This window comes from Rattus norvegicus, chromosome 8, assembly GCF_036323735.1.
Source record: "Rattus norvegicus strain BN/NHsdMcwi chromosome 8, GRCr8, whole genome shotgun sequence".
In the NCBI taxonomy this organism is placed as follows: Eukaryota; Metazoa; Chordata; class Mammalia; order Rodentia; family Muridae; genus Rattus; species Rattus norvegicus.
Genome location: NC_086026.1, coordinates 127,428,098 through 127,448,711, shown reverse-complemented (window position 1 = coordinate 127,448,711; position 20,614 = coordinate 127,428,098). Strand labels below are relative to the sequence as shown.

Sequence of the window (20,614 nt, the reverse complement as noted above, 5' to 3'; positions counted from 1 at the left end):
ACAGGAGCAGAGAGGAAACCAGAAGGCTACCCGAGTCCCTTGAATGGAATTCCTATTCCATTCAAAGGTGTGAAGGATGTGGTAGAAACATCACCACCTTAGCCAGTCACAGCTGATCCGCTGAGGGGTCTCCACAGAGCCAGAGAGGGCTGCGCTGCGCTGTGCTGCGCTGTGCTGCGCTGTGCTGCGCTGTGCTGCGCTGTGTGTGCTGCGCTGTGCTGGGTACTACCTTCACTTTGAGAAAACATGGGCCCTACGGCCAAGGGTGAGCTAGCGTCAGGCCTGTGAAACAAGTGTCTGGACTGTCTGGGGTCCTTGCTTGTATGCTCCATGCCACCCCCAAGACTGTTCCTAGGCTCCTCATCAGTCACACAGGGAGGGCTCACCACAGGAACACAGTGCCTCACCATACGCTGTCTGGGGATTGCTTTCCTAGCTCATGCTAATGCTCATGGCTGGTCTTTTCACTGGGTTTAGCCTCTGAGGACTCTGTGACTGACTATGCCCTAAATACAGTCTTGACAAAACTGTACGGGTTTGCTTCTGGGAACTTACAAACCAGAAGCCCGCTCCTCTTTCTTCTTGCGAGCTTTGGGGTCACCAGCTAGGCCCTTGGGCAAAACTAATGCATATCTGTGGACAAGAGACCAGGGAAGACAAAAAAGAGTTCATATACACGTGGCTCTGAGGTGCCTTGAATATCCAAGTGACTTAAAGCTCTGACTTGGTCCATAGTTATGTCTGCTCATGGGATGGGGTGGGTGGAGCTTGTGTCTCCTTGTAACACTGTAGATGGTCATATGATCAGCTCTTACAATACTGTTGTGCTGTACAGAATTGAACGAAAGCACCATTCTTCCAGATATCGAGGACAAGGTAAGGTTTTGGTTACTATGGTTACTAACAGTTAAGAAGGAGAGGAATGGGGGCAGTCCAATGGTACAATGCATGCTTGGCATATATGAGGCCCTGGGCTCAATCGACAGCACTAAACGCAAGAAGCAAGAAGACAGAAATGTGTGCTTTGCTGAGCTCAAGCTAAGGTCAGACAGTGTCACTCCACCGGTATGCAATAGTGGGGAATAGTCTCGTGTGGGTTCAGCAGGGCCCACAGACGGGGGCACAGCACAGGACACACAGGTATACATGTGTCATCGTATGAGGCAAACAAGCAACTGAGCAGGCACCCCAGGGACCAGGACCTGCTCAGCACTAATAACACTCACATGGTTTTAGTCTCTGGCCCATGTGACCCAAGAGGACGCAGATGCCAGAAACTGTGACAGCATCCCACAAAGCTTCCCAGGCCTCCACCCTGTGGCAGTGTCCTTTAGACTCATGGCTTAAATGTGTCCCAGGCCATGGCTTGCTGCCCCACTTTTCAAACCATTTGGAGATACCATCTCCCTGGCTGTCTGCCTACCCCCCATGTTTTCCTGGTCCTCTGAGTCTGGCTTGCATGTGTTTTCCTGTGTGCTGACTCCTCTGAGCTCTCCTTTCCAGGGTTTAGAGAGAGGTGGATGCCTCGCACTCCATTTCCCTGGAGATTAAACCACCCCCAACTACAGATCAAGTCACCAGGCAGAGGGGTTCTGTGAAGAGTGTTGTCAGTGTTTCCCTGAACCCACAGTTAGCAAGTTTTTAGAATATGGAGTTGTTCTCATGCTCCACAGATGTTTTCTGAACATCTGCATCATAGTCTGAGCACTGTATTAGGTCTGAGAAAGGAGAGGGAGAGAGGAGAGGGGGGAGAGGAGGAGAGGGGGAGAGGAAGAGGGAGAGTGACAGAGAGAGACACAGAGAGAAAGACAGATACAGAGAGAGACAGAGGGAGACAGAGAGAAAGAGAGACAGAGAGAGGGGGGAGGGGAGGGGAAGAGGGAGACAGAGAGTGACACAAGGAGAGGCAGAGACAGGGAGATACATAGAGAGAGACCAAAGAGACAGAGACACACATAGACACAGACAGAGACAGAGACACACAGAATGAGAGAGAGACAGATAGTGACATAAGCACACACACTCACTCACACATACACAGAGAGACAGAGAGAGAGACAGAGAGAGACAGAGACACAGAGAGACAGAGACAGAGAAAGACAAACATAAAACAAGAGACAGAGTGACACACACAAGACAGAGAGAGACAGAGACAGAGAGATAAGACAGAGACAGAGAGCAACACACACATACACACACAGAGAGAAAGAGAGAGAGAAAGTGAGAGAGAGAAAGAGAGTGTGTGTGTGTGTGAGAGAGAGACAGAGACACAGAGAGACAGAGAGAAACAGAGACACAGAGAGATAGAGACAAAGACAAACATAGAACAAGAGACAGAGAGTGACACACACAAAACAGAGAGACAGAGACAGAGAACAACACACACACATACATACACACACAGAGAGAAAGAGAGAGAAAGTGAGACAGAGAGAGAGCGGCGAGCTTAAGTGGTCTAATAAGAAAATAGATGTAGGGTGTCAGCTTGGTGACAAGGTGACATGTGAGCAGGCAAGAGGGGTGAGGAGTGTCAAGACAGAAGCTGAAGGAAGGGCTCAGTGACAGAATCTAAAGGAGGAGGCTACATGGACTTCTGGGGAAAGAACACTGTAGTGGGAAGGAGAGGAAGGCTGAATGCTGGAGGTGGAACACTGTCTGAAAACATCAAGGAGGCTGAGAGGGAGGAGGCTGTGGAAGAGGCGGCTGTGACAGATGACAGGTCATAGAGCAGGGGGACAGCAAAGCTGCTGTGGACATTATAGGGGAAAGAGAGCCACAGGCATGTTTTACACAGAAGTGTGTCAAGACCCAACCAAGGATGGGCTGTAAGAGACACCAGTGAGGGCCATGTACCACAACTTGAGTGACAGATAGATGGCAGAATGTAGACCAGGCCTCTGAAGGCACAAACAGTGCTCACACTGGGACTTTCACGAAGGGGCACATGTTAGGTTTGCTTGTATGCTGGACGTGAAGTGTATGAGAATTTAGGATGAGGCAAGGCCTTTGCCCTGGGCTGAAGGACAGAGTGGATGTTTGCTGTGACAGAGAAGCAGGCCTGAAAGGTGCTACGGTGTGGATGTGGTTTGCTCTCTAATACTCACATTGGCAGTTAGTCTCCTGTCTTTAACATGACAGTGCTTAATATACACTTAAAGGTGGGACGGTTGGTGGGTGACTGGGAGTAAGCAAAATCGCCAGGGTGTAGGTCCTGTGATCAATTGCTGGTGTCTACATAAAAGGAGAGGCAGAGCCTAGTGAAACACAAACACACACACACATGTGCATGAGCACACACTCACACACATGTATGTACACACAGACACATGTGCATACGCACATACTCACACATGCACACACACATGTATAAACACACGTATGTACACACACTCACACACAGAGACAGACACACAAGACACACACCGAAACATAGACATGTCTACACACAGACATACATGGATATACAGAAACACACACATACAAAGACACATGCACAAACTTCCTGCCACATGGTGATCTGTACCACCTTGGGATACTGTTGACATGAAGGCCCTCACCCCTGAGACCTACTCAGTGGTCAGTACTGTAAGCTAAAATAAACCTTCTTTCTTTATAAATCTACCCCAGCAATGGTATTGTGCCATAAGCCACGTCGTCGTCGTCATCATCATCATCATCATCATCATCATCATCAACAACAACAACAACAACAACAACAACAACAACAACAACAATGCTGACCGGGAGGGGTACCACTGGAGTTTAAGTAAAACCAAGATGTCCGTTAGGCACTGATAGATATAGTTGGTTAGTAAATCCTGAATTTCCTGGAAGGGATCTGGGCTGGAGAGACACTGGTGGTGTATCATCAGAGCAGGCTAGATTTTGATCCATGGGTCTTACTGAGCCCCAGGGAAGGAGTGTAAAATATGGGAGGCCTGAGCCCTTTAGCCATTGGGAAGACAAGGATAAAAGTCAATGGGAGAAAATCCTTGGAGCCAAGGAGTCCGCTTTCAAGCAGGTGTGTAGCAATGGCCACACATAGCATATAAAGTGTCCCCTCAGACAAAGTCAGCTACAGATGACACAGGATCAGGCGGCCTCATGGTCTGCATAAGAACTTGGGCTTCAGTATCATCATGCACGTGTCTTACCCCACTGATCTTTAATCTGTGGGTATCAGTTTCCTTTGACAATCTTTACAAAAATTGAGGCTCTCCTCAAGGAAATGCGTGCATGTACACACACACACACACACACACGTGTGTGTGTGTGTGTGTGTGTGTGTGTGTGTGTGTGTGTGTGACTTTAGATAGTCTTCGTGAGTTCCCAGAGGCACCACAAGCTACCCTGGGGGACAAGTTTACAACCATTTCCTCCTCATCCCTTCCAAGGTCTTTTGGCATCAATCAAATTGCCTCAACATAGAGATGAAGGTCTTTCTTCAGGCTCCCCCTGGTATGTCTCCTAAGTGTGAAATCACTTTGACTTCCTGAGCCTCCTGAGAAGACTCCAGAGTAAGTGGATACGCATTTCAAACAGGCAGCTCAAAGATGAAACCAATGGAGGACACAGATGGAGGACTCACCACCATGTCCTGAACCTGAAACATCTCTGCACCACCAGGTGACAGCCGGCTGGGGAAGGAGATGCTGACAGAAGACCCAGGAAGGGTGCTGGGGCCCATGTTGTAGACCTGTGGGGTGAAGCACATGGCAAATGTCAGTGACACACAAGACCTTCAGGTCATGCGATACATCATACGCCTTAAGAGTGTGAGCTATACACAGAAGTGTGATGGCGTGGATCTAGGATGTGACTTTATTTTATCTAGATATGCTTTTAATTGAAGTAGAACGTCCATCACTCAGATCTAACTTTGAAATGAATACTAAACAATGCAGGTCAAATGAAATTGAGCATTTTCTTGTCCTCTTCCTGCTGAAAATTGTATTTAACTTTACATATCTAGAAATTTATTCATTGATGATAGTTGGTAGAAACTCAGATATCAAAATGAATTTCAGGGCTCTGGAATAAAGTAAGAATGATCTAGGGGCTCGATCAAATGCAGGAGGGTGACATGGGGAGAGCGAGTGTGGCTGAAGCAGGTGGGATTGGGGGGGTAGTATATCTACATTTCCCAGGATACATATGCACCCAGGAGTCATCTCTGAGACCCAGTGGCTTGGTCCAAACTTATTCTTGGCACAGTTTGGGATAATGATGACCTTCAGGGACTGAGGGACTGGTCCCAAAATGAAGTTTCATTATTCCTTACAAAAGGCTGTCACATGTGCTATCTAGGTCATTCTGATGACAGCTTGATGACATCTGCATATTTCTTCTTGAGTTCTGTATCAGATCAGGGTAGAAACTTTACTCCCCCCCCCCCTTTTCCTTCTCTACTTCATCTCAAAGCCAAGTTTGGAGGTGAAAGAAAGAAGCCACAAAGAGACCCACAGGAGTGAGGTGACAGAGCAAAGACTGCCAATCAAACCCAGGACAGAAATAGAGTAAGAGGAGGAATTTAAAAAATGGGCAACTCACAGGAACAGAACATATTGGCTGCCTGTGGGATAGAATATTTCCCATTATTCTATATTTTAATGATCCACAAGTGGGGCTAGCCCATGTGGTGTAACAGAGTAACCAAGACTGGGCTAGCCCATGTGGTGTAACAGAGTAACCAAGACTGGGCTAGCCCATGTGCTATAACAGAGTAACCAAGACTGGACTGCAGTTTCTTCTGACATGTTTCCTGCATGTTTTATTCACTGTTGAGATCTACTGCTCAAGAGAAGATTCCTTCCAAGATTAGCATTGTACCTGGGTACCTAAGAGCTCCAGTGGGCAGGTCTCTTGCACGATTCAAGCAAACTGTGAATGCAGAGGAAACATTCTCTAAGGAATGTTCTCTAAGGAATCTGATGAATACATAAGTTACTAAGCAAACAGGCCATGAGCAGGGATGTACTATGGAGTGTATTAGGAGACCGATGTTTGCACATGAACAGTACTCAGTCTGCAACCTGTGGATAGAGGACTGATTTTGACATTCAAGTCTTACTGTTTCAGAATTATATTCCGCAAGGCTATAGCTGCTAAAGCCTGATTCCATTGATAAGTCTTTGCCTTTGTCCCTTTTTGCTTCGATAAAATATCTTTACAGAAACACATTAAGGGAGGTGGTGTTTTAGTTTACATTCCAAGGTAAAGCAATTGTCTCAGAGAAGGTAAGGATGCAGGAGTCTGGAAACTGCTAATCATTAGCACATCTATAGGTTAAAAACAGAGGGTAATGAACCAACGCATGCTCCTTTTCTCTACTCTCATACAATCCAGGACCCTCTACAAAGGGAATGGTGCCACCCGGAGTGGGCAGGTCTTTCCCCACGGACATATCCAATGGCTAACCCAATGTAGACAATCACTCACCAAGACTCAATTCCTAGGTTATTCTAAGTCTGTGCCTAGTTGATGATTAAACTGACTATCACAAGTCCAGGGAAACTACACAGAAAACCAAGAAAGGGTTTGCTATTGACAACAGTCATGATCAGTGGTGGCAAGTCAGACATCAATGTGATGGGTGTTTGAATGGCGTTGATGTCAACTCTTATGGATGACTCTGCAGAATCTGAGACTTCCAGGCAAGAGGTCACTACATAGCTGAAGGGGTTGGCAGGACAGTCTAGAAATGGAGCCTGAAGAGAAGAACAAACTCCTGCCATCTTAAAACAAAACTTTAATGGGTGGGGGGTGGGGGGTTTATCTCTTAGGCATTAAATAAAGTGTTTTCCTGAGATGGGATGCACTCCTGGCTAAGATACAGTGATGTAGTTAAACAATCTGGGGGATTTAGAATCATGTCCTGAACTTAGCTGACAAGACCCTGGCAGATACCAGAAGACAGACTCCAATTTTGTAAGTGTTTCTCCTGTAGGTAGAATGTCCAGCAGCTTCCTGTCCTGTCAAGAAGTCTTCATGAGTGTAAGAGCCAACCGATGCAGCTAATGTCCATGTTATTTTCAGAACTTTGGACCAGAGATCCTGCAGCCTTCACAACTGACAGCCAGGCTGGGGCATGCATCCTCACTGGGGCAATACCTCCCGGCAACAATGTTAAAAACAATGTTAAAACACCGCTCAGCTCACCAAGAAAGTTACTTAATTAAAGTGTGTTTCTTGTTTTTCAGGATATTCTGTTACACACTTAAGTGCTACCATACAGTATAAAGACAGGTTCTATATAAAAACCTGTATGGCTTGCTCGGTTGGGCTGTTTGCTTGATTGACAGGGTCTGGAGCCAAGCTTGCACCTGTTTTCAACTATCTTCAAGGTACATCTGTGTAGCCAGTGACTGAGCACTGTGGATTTTTTATTTTGAGGTGATGGAAATCTGAATTCTACAAGCACTCTAAAAATCATTGAACTCCATACATAGTTTAAGAGGTATGTCATTAAAGATGTTTTTCTTGATGAACAAGGATGAATGAAGCTTACAGACTTATTTTCCTTTAGTTCTGTTTTGAGAAAGGATCTCTCTCTCTATGAGCACTCAGGCTGCCTTGGAACTCACTATGTGGGCCACGCTGTCCTTGGGTTCATTTTGTCTGTCTCCCAAAGGCTAGGACCGCAAGCATGCTCTACCGTACTAAGCAGCACTTTTAATCTGTCAATTAAAAAGGTGATGAGAATGGGATTCCTGGGAGAGTGGGAGAGAACCCTGCCAGGCAGCTGGGGGCCGAGAAACAAGATTCAGAGATTCACCACATCTCTGAAGCTGAGGCTAGGGCGCCAGAGCCAACCACAATCAAAACCACCCAAACAGTGCATTCACACACAACTGAAGGTGTGAGCTCTGTTTGTAGCCAGCTTTTCCCTAGAAAGCAAGGTCTTTAGTTTGTTTTCACATTTGTTTACATTCTGTGAAAGATTTAACAACAACAACAACAACAAGACTGAAAGAGAGATTATTGCTAACTCTTGATTCTAAAAGGTCAACATTTACAACAACAGCCCTCAGACAAGAAAAGGAAATGGTACCCTGTCACCACCAAAAACAACTCAATTCAAGAAAAACTCAAGAGCTCAGAATTGCAGAGGCCCCACCTGCAATTCCCAGGCCAGGGAGTCCCAGGGAAAGCAGGGATGGGAGAGCATAGGAGAAGGGCTCCTGCCACCTGGTCTTACTTCTTTGAGGTAGTGCATAAGATCAGATTCATCTTTAACCTTATCTTCCCAGAACATAGGAGGCACAGGCAGGAGAGTTGCTGGTTCTAGGCTAACTTGGGTCACCGGGTGAGACCTGCTTTCAGAGAAACAATGAAGCATCCAGGTGTGTCACATGATGTTAACTCCAGCACTGGTGGGGCCAAGGCAGATGGACGTCTGTGAGTTCTAGGTTAGGGCTACAGAGTGAGCTACAAAAACAAACCCAACAAACTGAAGCAACAACGGCCTGCCATACACCATCCTAACATCTGCATTTGTGTGAAGTTATGTGCATGACATCTGTAATATATTTCCTTATAATTTCCCAGGTGGGGGAGCATTTAGACTCCTGGTGGGAAAATCAAACCAAATGAATCCAAATCAAACCAATTACTATTAACAGTCAGCAACCTCGTGTGTCTCTGTTGGGAAAACTGCTCACAAGGCTGGCGCAGGAAGCCAGCCTAGACTAGAATTTCTGCCTTTCCCCGTCTATAATAGAGTCTTTCAGCTCAGATGTATCTTGTTGAATGGCAGACCTACTAATGGAAGACACAGAAGGATCCTTGCTTTGGGAAGTCTTGTTTCTGCTTCAGGAATGATAGCGCTGATCAAGGAAACAGTCAAGAGATTCCTCCATACTCCTTCCCTCTCCCCAAAACCAGCCTCGTTCCTGGTCCTTATCAATTTCTGTGTCCTTTCAGCTGGACAACTGTACTCACAACAGTTGTGCCAGAGAAGTGTGTCAGTAGATAAGGTTTCAGGAAACATAGCCTTTGCTAACATGGGTGTGTGTGTGTATGTGTGTGTGTGTGTGCATGTGTGTGAGAGTGTGTGTGCATGTGTGAATGTGGGTGTGCATGTTTGCTGGCGTGCATGTGTGTGTGTGTGCAAGCTCGTGCATGTGAGAGTGTGTGTGTGTGTGTATGAGTGTGTGAATGTGTGTGTGCATGCTTGTCCGTGTGCATGTGGGTATGTGTGTGTATGTATGAGAGAGTGTGTGTGTGTGCCTGTGCATGCATGCATGTGTGTGTGTGTGTGTGTATGTATGAGAGTGTGTGAGTGTGTGTGCCTGTGGATGTGCATGAGTATTTTTGTGAGTGTGTGTGTATGTGTGTGTGTGTGTGTGTGTGTGTGTGTGTGTGTGTGTATAGGGGCTTTCCTAATCTGCAGCTCACTAGCAGTCCATTGCCTCAAACTTGAACTGATGGCTGAATTCCCTCAGGCTCTGTGATCTAAGGACCATGCCAACCACGAATTCCCCAGGGACACAGTCTCAGCTGGGTTCTTTGCATCAGGTCATGTGTGAAATAAGCTGTGTTCTTAGACACCAAACTTTACGTTCCATTTACAATATCTTCAGAGAACCAACTGGAAGAATAAGCTGCATCCAACCATCCATCCATCCATCCATCCATCCATCCATCCATCCATCCATCTATTCACCTATCCACCTGCCCATCCATCCATCCACCCATCCACCCATCCACCCATCTGTTTTCCTTCTATTCTCTGAGCAGGCACTAATATTTAGTATTTGTTATAAATCTGGCATTTTATATAGCAAGCATGCCTCTTGCCCCTTCTTTTTTTATGACACTGTCTGGGTCATTCGAACCTTTCTAAATAATTCTCTTGTCTGCATCCTGTATTTTAAGAGAAGAAAGGATATAAATCACAGAAAACAAAATAAATCTACCTGGTGTTTGTTTCCTATCCAACCGAGAGACCCAAAGGGAAGCAATGGGCGAGCCCTGAGAGGTGCCTGAAACCGTGACCACAGCTGTCATCCCACAGTCTCACTGAACGCTTTCCTAGTCTCCTCTGTAAATCAAGGGCAGGTATGACAGCCGGGCTTAGCAAGTCAAGAACCTATCCTCTCTAAGCTGGAAACATGTGTTATCCATCATGGGTTCAGAGCTCTTCCGGCCAATGGACTCTCTGAGTGGAGGAAGATCATCTTCCCAAAATGTTTTACCTCATCCTCTGCACCGTCACCACATCAGTGTCTGTCCTCCCTTATGTCCATGTAAGAGGACCCTCAGGCAAGGAAGATCATTGTTATTTGGTCCCTATGGTAAATATTATCACATTGGGAGACGATGTTCTCCATGAAGGAGAATGGGCAGGCACAGGAAAGCACTGGGAGGCAGAACCCGGGACTGTGAAATGTAGTCTTCACTAAACAAGAGGGGTTGTTTCTTCTTGTGTTTTCTGGTTAATGCCCAACCAGCCCTTGCCTAGGCCTGTCTCACCCAGTTCTGCCAGCACTGTACCTCCTTTCTCATGGGGCCACATTTCTCTGTACTTGCCCCTTAAAGGACACAGACCGGCCAATACTGAGGTCCTTCTGTCTTCTCGTCCACATACTGTTATTTTGAAAAGCTGCCCTTAGAATCCATGTTTTAAAAGCAAAGGCTGACAAACTAGGCCTTACACACAAAATCTGACCTGGTGCCTACTCTTGTCCAGCAAATTAAGAAAGTTACATCGTTAAATTTTTGAGGGAAAAAAACTTAAAGAGTCACATTCCGTGTCCCATAAGAGACACATGCATGCAAAGGAAGGCGCATATCTAAAGACCAGTATCTCTCTCTCTGTAGCTACCTTCTGGCTACAGCCGGACAGCTGCCACAGTGTAGCCCACAAGGCCTCAAATAGTTACTTTCTGGATGTTTCTTAAAAAAGCCTGCACTCTAAGAGAAGGAACCATGTCTTCTGGATGTCTGCAGACCACATGCCCCGCAGACCTGTGGAGCTGGTGCTGAAGAACCTAACTGAGTAAGCCCTACCCAGTGAGCAGCCAGCGCACGCTCCAAGGTGCATGGGCTCACAGGGCTTTGCTCTCAGAAAACTGTACTTTTGAAAGACTGGTTCCCAGGGAGAGAAAACTTTAGTGGAGTCAGCATGAAAATCTTGGAGGAAATTTATGTGGTAATGCGCTGGGGGAATCTCCTAAAGCCCTTAAGTTAACAGGGATCTGGGGATTGTGGCCAGGATAAGCCTTCCTGATAATGCTCTTGTTGTTTCTCAACCTGGGGGTCCCAACCCCCACAGGGTTAAATATCAGATGTCCTGCATAGCAGATATTTACATTATGACTCATACCAGTAGCAAAATTACAGTTATGAAGTAGCAACAGAAGTCATTTTATGGTATGGGGTCAGCACAAGATGAGGAACTGTATTAAAGGGTCATGGCGTTAGGAGGGTTGAGAACCTCGGCTCTTTGGTGTGGCTGTTCTAAATTCTGAAAAACACCGAGGTCTCCAGGCGTGTGGTTAACACCTCCTCGATATCCCTGGCCCCCCAACACCCCCATACCAGAAAAACAGACCGGAACAGTTCCCTCTGAAAACAAAGATAAAAGTTGGTCCCCTCATCCCGGCCACACCCTGAGTCACACCCCATGCCGGTACCTGGAGAGTGATGTTGACTGGTTGGAAGTGGCACTCCTGGTCATCCAGCTGAATGAAGTTGGATGCGTCCACAGACTCGCCATACACGAAGGAGGTTGGGGACACAATTCTGAAAGAGGAGAGCATGAAATCTGTCATCCTACCCGAGGCCAGGCCCCCAGGTCACTGCTGGACTGAGAACTCAAGTGTCTCTCTTCTACCCTGTGTCTTAGGTTTCAGGGTCAGAGATAACACCAGGTGTCTCCTCTTCCCACTTTAGTTTCTGAGGCAGGGACTGTCATTGAGCAAGAGGTCTGCTCTAGGGATACAGATGCTCATGGCTAACTCCGGCTTCCTATAGGGGTCCTGGGGAGGAGAACTCAGTTCTTTATGCTTTTATCTCACAAACGCTTTACTGACTGAGCCATCTCTCCAGCCGTCCTCCCAATTATGCTTCTAAGACATGGTTTTACAAACCAAAAGCTACAGAAACTAAAAACAAAACAAAAATCTTAAAAAACCCCAACAACCCCCCCTCAACACAACAACAACAAAAAAATCCCTTGATTATAAAATCATACATTTTTCTTGTTATTTAAAAGGCACTTCTGTAGATTATGCTGATAACAAGCCTTTGAGAAATAAATGTAAGTAAATTATGCATTTGGCAACCAGAACCATAACAAATTCATTTTTAAGCATATTTATATCTATCTGTCAGATGCCCATGCTTATTAGAAATTGGGTATTTCGGGGGCTTGCAAGATGGCTGAGGGCATACAGGTACTTGCCACAAAGCCTGACCTGAGTTCAGTCCCTAGGACCCACATGGTGGAAGGAGAGAGCTGACTCCCTTAAGTTGGCCTCTGACCACGGTCCCTGTGCATGCTCCTACAGGCCTGCACACACACACACGCACACACACACACAGAGACACACACACACACAGAGACACACACACAAGACACACACACAAGACACACACACACACAAGCACACAAACACATATACACACATATACACACAAGGCACACACACATACACATACACACACAAACACACACATACAAGGCACACACACACAAGGTGCACACACACACAAACACACACACACATACACACACAAGGTACACACACACAAACACACACAGACACACACATACACAAGGCACATACACACACACGGTACACACACACACACAAGGTGCACACACACACACACACACACACACACACACACACACGGCACACCACCCATACAATAAATACACTAAAACTTGAAAAGAAACAGGCGTTTTATGGATAATAAATTTGAAGTCGCCCCAGTTCCCATCCCCGGAAAGATCAGAGGCACGCTAATTTGTTTAGCTGATAGTTTCATGGGGACAGTTAGCACTGCACACTGAGGTCTCCTAGGGCCTTGACAACACAAGTGTGTGTGGGAGGTGTTTCTACTTCATCCCTAAGGACAAGGCCTGGTTCTGGGCATTTCGCACTAACCCTTAGACAGGATGGATAAGTAAAGCGTAGGGCTAAAAACAGAGCTGTGAATACAGGCAACATATGCCACTTTGCAGATACAGTCGACCAACACCTCAGGTCTACAAGCCATGCTCTGGAATGACAAAGAGGAATACAGGATGCTCACTTTGCTGGCTCCCAGCAGAGTCCAGCTACTGCAGGGATGGCCCCTCCCTTTAGGAGCAACATTTCTCTCCTGGTCCCAGGCTTAGATCCAGAGCGTTTGAAAACTGAGACACAAGAGACTGAACTTTTAGAGAGTTCAGCTTGCATTTGGGCTAGGCATTCCTTGAGTTCCCATTTGATCTAAACCAACTGTGTGATACTCTCCCCACCCCCACCAACCCTGCTGCTATCAGAAAACTACACATGATCTGTTGGCTGAAGCTGGAGATAAGACCCGAGTTCTCAGTTTTCCAAGCTCTGGCTGAAAGCTGACTCATGTTGCTTTGTGTCTCTGCAGACACAGCCGACAGCCCTGCTTTCCAACACAACCATAGGCGCCGAATGGCTGTCCCCTTCACCTGGATGGGTTACTGCTGCTGTTGTGATGGCTCCTTGTCCATTCCAGACCATCACAGATATGAGGCAGAGCCCTTTCTGGCTATGTTCAAGAATGCAACAGATATACAAAAGGCAGGAACTATGGAGCTGAATGGAAGGGTGGCCTTCCTGGGAGGTAGGGTGTAAAGAACACTTGAGGCAATCTTTAGCCTTGCGGCTTTTAGCTGGCATTTTAATCTGGTACAGTACCTGCTGCTGTACAGTGTTCTGGAGTGTATACAGCACACATGACAATGTATGTCAGGGGCCAGGAATAGGTGCACATTAAGATACACAGTGTCGTAGTTAGGGTTTGAACAGACACCATGATCAAGGCAAGTCTTATAAAGGACAACATTTAATTGGGCTGGCCTACAGGTTCAGAGGTTCAGTCCAGTATCATCAAGGTGGGAACATGGCAGCATCCAGGCAGGCCTGGTGCAGGAGGATTAGAGAGTTCTACATCTTCATCTGAAGGCTGCTAGAGAAGACTATTCACTTCCAGGAAGTTAGGATGAGGGTCTTAAGCCCACATCCACAGTGACACGCCTACTCCAACAAGGCCACACCCACTCCAACAGGGCCACACCTTCTAAGAGTGCTACTCCCTGGGCTGAGCATATACAAACCATCACACATGGAGTGTTCAGAGAACTTACCAGCACACATGCCACTAGCTATGTGCCTGGAAACAGGGAAAGGCAGATGGGAGGTGGATATCGGCCACTGCAGACACACTTTCTGCTTTCTCAGGCTGGCCGGCAGGGAGGTCACAAGGCCACTTGTTCTTGGCTGTGACACATGCAAATCAGGAGTGGCACAGCCTTCCATTGCAAGGCACCCTGTGTTCTGGATGCTTACCCAGTGATGGACGTGTCCACTTCATGCACCAGTGGTATTGTCAGTGTGAGAGTGTTGTCATGCAGGGCTTCAGAGCGCTCCATGTTGCCGCTGGGTAGGGGAGAGAAGGAGGACGGGGCAGTGGTCAGTGCAAGCCACTTAGCAGCTGGTGTGCCTGCCCCATGGGTGCACATCAATCCTTACATTCTTCAGACTCACCTAATCTGTCCCCATTCGGTGTGCACAAAGGGGGCGGGGCAAGAGGTACATATGGGAGGTGACCCCAGGAAACACCAATAGGTAATAAAGAGACCAGGAAGGGGAGGAAGCCACGGGAGGCTTGCTACCCAGCAGGTGCATGCTGGAGGCAGCTGGGACCCCAGGCTCATTGGGGAGGACTTCAGAAACAGGACAGAACATGTATCTTGAATGTCCCACCTGAGGGCATAGAGACCCCTGAGAACCACTGTGATAGAAGAGAGAGAGAGGACAGAAATTCTCTGGTACCTCCCCATCACACAAGTGAGTAGGCTTTCACCAGAGAAAACCCCAATTGGGGGTGGGGCAGGAGCCACGATTTAACTCTTTCTGATGAGTACGTGGTGATGGGCTACAGGTGAACACCCTGTTGCATGTGGGATCTCTTGAATAAGACACCCCAAACGAAAACAACTTGGGGGAGGAAGGGGTTTATCTGGCTTATACTTAGCGGTTACAGTCCATCGCTGAGGGAAGTCAAGGTCGGAACTTAACACATCACACCCATAGTGAAGAACAGAGGGGTGAATGCACACACTTTACCCACTCACTACCATAGCTTTCTCCTGTCTTACATAGTTCAGGATGCCCTGCCCTGGGAAGGCTGTGCCCACAGTAGGCTCACTCTTCCCACACCAATCAACAAAGACATGGCATAGGCTAATCCAATAAGGGAGGGAATCCCTCAGCTGAGACGCCTTTCTCAGGTGGCAAGTTGTGGCACCTTTAAAACTAGCCAGCACGAACACTGACCATCAAAGTTAGGACATGGTTGCCAGGAAGGAAGTTCGTGGACATCTCCCCATGAGTCCAGGGGCAGAGGGACCTACAGGGACAGCTCAGACGTCTTACAGCCCCACTATGGGCCAGAAGGAGCCAACCTTTTAAACAGCTCAATGGAGTTCCAAGCCGGGGCTCTACTCACTTCGATTCACTAGTTCATTAAACCTCAGTGGGGACTGGGATGCTTAGAGCAAGTGGCTGCCTTGGGAAGAGACATGGCTCTTGGGTGTGATTCGTTAAACAGAGGGAACACTTAAGGTCGGCTCTGTTATACGTAATGAACAGGGGTCCTAGCTGAGAGTGAAGCTGGCCCTCTCTGGATGGAACCTGGGAGGTCCTAGACCCTCTGATGTTTGGACAGGGCTTGTCTTACCCACTCCTCCAGAAATAACTCCCAAATATCTGCTAACCTCAGCTGCTCTGCCATAGTCCTCTTGCCCTGAGGTCTTCCTCTTCCACCAGCAAGTGTTGAATGGCAACAGTACTAAAATAGCTCTCACATCCTTTCCCCTCTCTCCTATTGTTCTGAGACAATGGTGCTTCATGACTCTGACCATGCAGGGCCACTGACACTGCCCCTGGATTCACATCTGTCTTCTGCAGGTACATATGACAGCAGGAGCAGGTACCCACATGACTAGACTCCTTTCCCTGCCTTTCCCCAGGAGTGATCTAAGCTTTGGAACCAGTGCCGGGGCAGTCCAGGGTGATATCCCTGTCAGTGCAGTTGGTACAATCCTGACGGACCCCCCCTCCCTACATGCACCATCCTTCCAGGCCTGAGTATCTCACTCTTGATGGAACGGCCATCTCTTGCCCTGTCATCTGTCCAGCCACTTGGGGCTGCTGGCAGCTTGCACCCAATAATGGTTTGATCTGTCATCAAGTAACGGCTCCGGAATGAGCCGAGTTGAAAAGCCGAGATAAAGAGACCAAACATCAAACAACTTTCTGCCATTCCTCAAGCTGGGCCATCTCCAAGTGAGTTGCCAGGCTAGGCTGCTGAAGGTGGAGATGAGGGGGGTCAGGAAACACTGTTTAGTCTCAGTTTGATGTTCCTTGAAAGCTGTAAGTAGGCAAGAGACCTTCAAAGGGTGGTGATGGGAGAGAGGAATGACTGATATTTTAACTGTCAGATATGAGATAAGGGGCTCTAGGGATCTGCTGCTGTAGCAGGGAGTCAAGTGCTAAGAGAGCTCTTTGGGTCAAGCTGAGGAGATTTCTACAAAATCTGCAAGAAAAGGAAATGTAGAATAATCCTGTATGTTTAAAAGATTATAATGCTCCTTAACATCTATGATGAGAGGAATGAACTGGAAATTCTTACACTAATGTTTGCGAGGGTGTTTTATTTTAATAATATGTAGTGGGCATTTAAAAATATAACCTATACTTAGCACTGTAGCAGGTACCTAACAGGTGTTTACTGAGCAGTGACATGCTTGGGAGAATTCAGGACTTGTACATTAATTAGAATCATCGAGTCTTTCCCCAAACTCCAATGTTCAGTTCTTACTCCAGATCAACCAGATTCAAATCTCAGGGGTGTGTGGGGTTGCATCAGGCAGGGGCAGATGTCAAAGCACCAGGTGTTTCCACTGTGGCCAGCACAGCACTTAGCTAGTGGGCATGTCGTTCTAAGAGAGGAAAGGAAGCTTTCGCCAGGGTGCTCCTGACCCCTGCCCTCCCTGTTCTCTCTGGGAGGTTCTCTCTGGGAGTGGGCTAGAGGCAGGTTGTGTCATTTTCTTTTGACAAGGAAATCCTTTCTATGTCCTGTTCCTCCTCATGACCACTGCCTGGGCGAGGTGTTGAAGGACAGACAGCACAATTCTGGGTCTGTCCAACAATGCTTTGTTTTCCGTGGCTGTAAGAAACAGCGGTCAGATTCGGGTTTCAATGGGCATCTGCCTCCCCACTTTCTTTTTTTCTTTTTTCTTTTTTTCTTTTTTTCCCGGAGCTGGGGACCGAACCCAGGGCCTTGTGCTGCTAGGCAAGCGCTCTACCACTGAGCTCAATCCCCAACCCCTGCCTCCCCACTTTCAATGGCAGCAATCTCCTGATGCTACATTGTGTCAGTGTGCCTGTCTGCGTTCAGTGGGCATCTGCCTCCCTGTATTCAATGGCAGCAATCTCCTGAGGTGTTGAGCTGTTACTCTGTGTCAGTGTGCCGTCAGTTTTCCATTTTAACACAAGGCAACCTAGAATAACCTGGCAGTCTCCTGTTGGCCTGTGAATGTGTATGTGGGGGTGTGTAGTGTGTGAAGCTCAGTCCACTGTGGGCATCAACATCCCTTAGGCAGGAGGGTTTGGACAGTATAAGAGTGGAGAAATCCAGACTAACACAGCCTAGCAAGTGAGCACGCATGCCGTCCTTCCTCTCTGCTCCTTACTATGGGACTAATGCTTCAAGTGCCTGAAATGTGATTTCCCCTGCCACAATGAATTGTAACCTGGAATCATCAACCAAATATGTCCCTTTCTCCCCTAAATCACTCTCTGTCAGGATACTTCATCACAGCCATAGAAATGAAACTGGGGCTACTGTTCTAGAGACTCCTCATGGCTGTCAGAATGTGGTTCAGATTTTCTGAGTCTGCTTTTGGCCTCTGACTCAAACCTCCTCCTCTTTCCGGTCCATCTCTTATTGTCATACACATTCCCCACCCTCCTTCTAGGGATGCTCACACACCGTCCTTTCCCACACCTACGGCTCACAAGGGCATGGCATTTAGCAGGGCCCTCACTGTGGGCCTTCACTGACCAGCTTTGTGCTTCTGCATGGAAACAGCCCACTACTATCACCCTACAATCCCTCTTGCCTTCTAACTGTGGAAATTGAACCTGACTGTTCTTATTGATCACAGCGGTGATCATGTGACTTTGAAAAAAAGGCAGAAGAAAATAACTCGTTCTTGAGAATCTGTGGGAAATATCTGGGAAGATACCACTGAGATACGCGGTGAAAGTGAACCACAGTTTCAAATTCCAGAGTTTGACAATCACATGTGGTTTTGTTTTTGGGGACTTTGCAGGAAGCATTTATTGTTTAAGGGGCATGGCTTCTATACCTTGTTTTCAGATGATCAAGGAAAGAAAACCTATGTTGTAAGAAAGGTAAAATCCATGAGTTCGAATGTCAGCACTGGCTGAGTAAATGGCACATGGGACTCTTGGACTGTCACTGCAATATACTTTCAACTAGAAACTTTAGAATTATCTTAAAATATGTGTGTGTGTGTGTGTGTGTGTGTATGTGTGTGTGTATGTATGAGTGTGTGGTGTGTATGTATGAGTGTGTGTATGTGTGTGCCTGAATGTGTATGTATGTGTACATATTGTGTTGAGTGTGTGTGCATGTTTGTGCAGTGTGTGTGTATGTGTGTACCTGAATGTGTATGTATGTGTACATATTGTGTTGAGTATGTGTATGTATGTGAGTATGTGTGTTTGAGTGTGTGTATTGTGTGTATCTGAATGTGTGTGTATGTGTGTGTATTGTGTTTAAGTATATGTATGTTTTTGTGTATGTGTGTGTTTGAGTGTGCATGTGTGAGTGTGTGTGTATGTGTGTGTATTGTGTTTGAGTATCTGTATGTTTGTGTGTATGTGTGTGTTTGAGTGTGTGTGTTTGAGTGTGTGTATGTGTATGTGAAAATGAGCTATAAGAGAGTGTCAGACCCACAGAAGCCTGACCTACAGACAGCTGTACGTTGATTAGCGCCTGGGTGCTGGGAACCAAGCTCACATCCCCAGCAAGAGTAATACACTCTCATAACTATTGAGCCTGACAAACCACAGAAAGCATCTGTCTGAACTGGAAAACATGGTCAAGCAGGAATTGACCAGCCAGTTATGTGACATTGAACTAGAGTGTCACCTCAGCAGTCCTGCCTCTACTCAGTTGTAGACTTCCCCATGACAAGCTGATCCTCAGGCGCCCCAGGCTCCATTAGAAGTGGCAACCAGGGATAACAGCTCTAGTTAGATTTGGTCTAAGCTCGAGTAGATTTATGATCCTAGGACACAGGCCTCTGGCCCTAACAATGAGGGTACTCCCAGGATGCGGGTATCTGTCTTCATTCCCAGCTCTCGGATCACTGGACCACTGAGCTGTGAGCAAGCATCCGCCTGCTGCCCAGAGCAGCCTCCTTCTGTGAGTACCCAGCCCTGGTGGACTGTATCCCCTTTATCTGTGAGCCAACACAAATCCCTCCTCCTCTGAGCTTTCTTATATGGTCGCAGTATGAGCAGAAACTGGTGAGCACCGTCAGAGTCTGATCCCACCCAGTCCGTGGGGATTTATCACTGAGAAGCTGTTTCCAAATCCCCTGCATCCCCGAGACGCCCACGGCATGCTCTTTCCCCATCCCATAATGATATTTTTATGTTTTGGGGAACAAGAAGTCTGTTTAAGGCCTCTTTACCTCTGAGCAGTCACGATGAAGCTGAGAATTTCCTCTTCTCCAGACAGGTGGCTTGTATCAAAGATGACACTGAATTCATACTAGGGAGAAAGACAGAACGCACATTGGGCACCCATAAGCATTCTACACTTCTTCAAACTGTGTTTTCTAGAATGGTTTGCAGTTTATAACCTCAAGAAGAAGCTCGTCTGCATAGCAAGTGCTGTTTTCTTTTTAACATCTATCTGAGTTTTGGGTGGCAGGAGGCTTCCTCACTAGAACTACCCCCTGCCTCAGGGAGGTGCACATCACCCTTTTCTGCCACAGGAAGTCTTAGAGCAAGCAGCACGTCGAAACTGCAAAGCCAGGAGTCTCTGACTCAACACCACCACCTTTCCAGCCTTTGCCAAGTTTACATTTCTCAGTGGCCATGATGTTTGCAAAATGGTCTATAATTCCAGCAAAGGCTGAAAGATTGTGGACTGCATCTCAATTATTTGGTTTCCACTCAAATAAATTCTAGGCAATTGCACGCTTTTCCAAGACCTGAATTCTGTGAAACTGAAGGCTACTAGAGACCGATGGGCACAGTCTCTTGAATTAAACCATTATCTATGATGGGCACAGGCACCCCTTTCTAGACAGAGATCT

The 20,614-nt window shown here is 47.0% G+C and overlaps 1 protein-coding gene across 4 annotated transcripts in view; it reads right to left on the bottom strand.

Moving 5' to 3' along the window:
• Itga9 (integrin subunit alpha 9) overlaps positions 1-20,614 on the bottom strand; it is a 308,053-nt gene that overhangs the window by 44,585 nt on the left and 242,854 nt on the right. For all 4 annotated transcript variants that reach the window (NM_001420002.1, XM_039082700.2, XM_039082701.2 and 1 more), the window contains 4 exon segments: positions 4,589-4,696; positions 11,637-11,745; positions 14,541-14,630; positions 19,985-20,064. In NM_001420002.1, coding sequence (NP_001406931.1) covers positions 4,589-4,696; positions 11,637-11,745; positions 14,541-14,630; positions 19,985-20,064 — 387 coding nt within the window.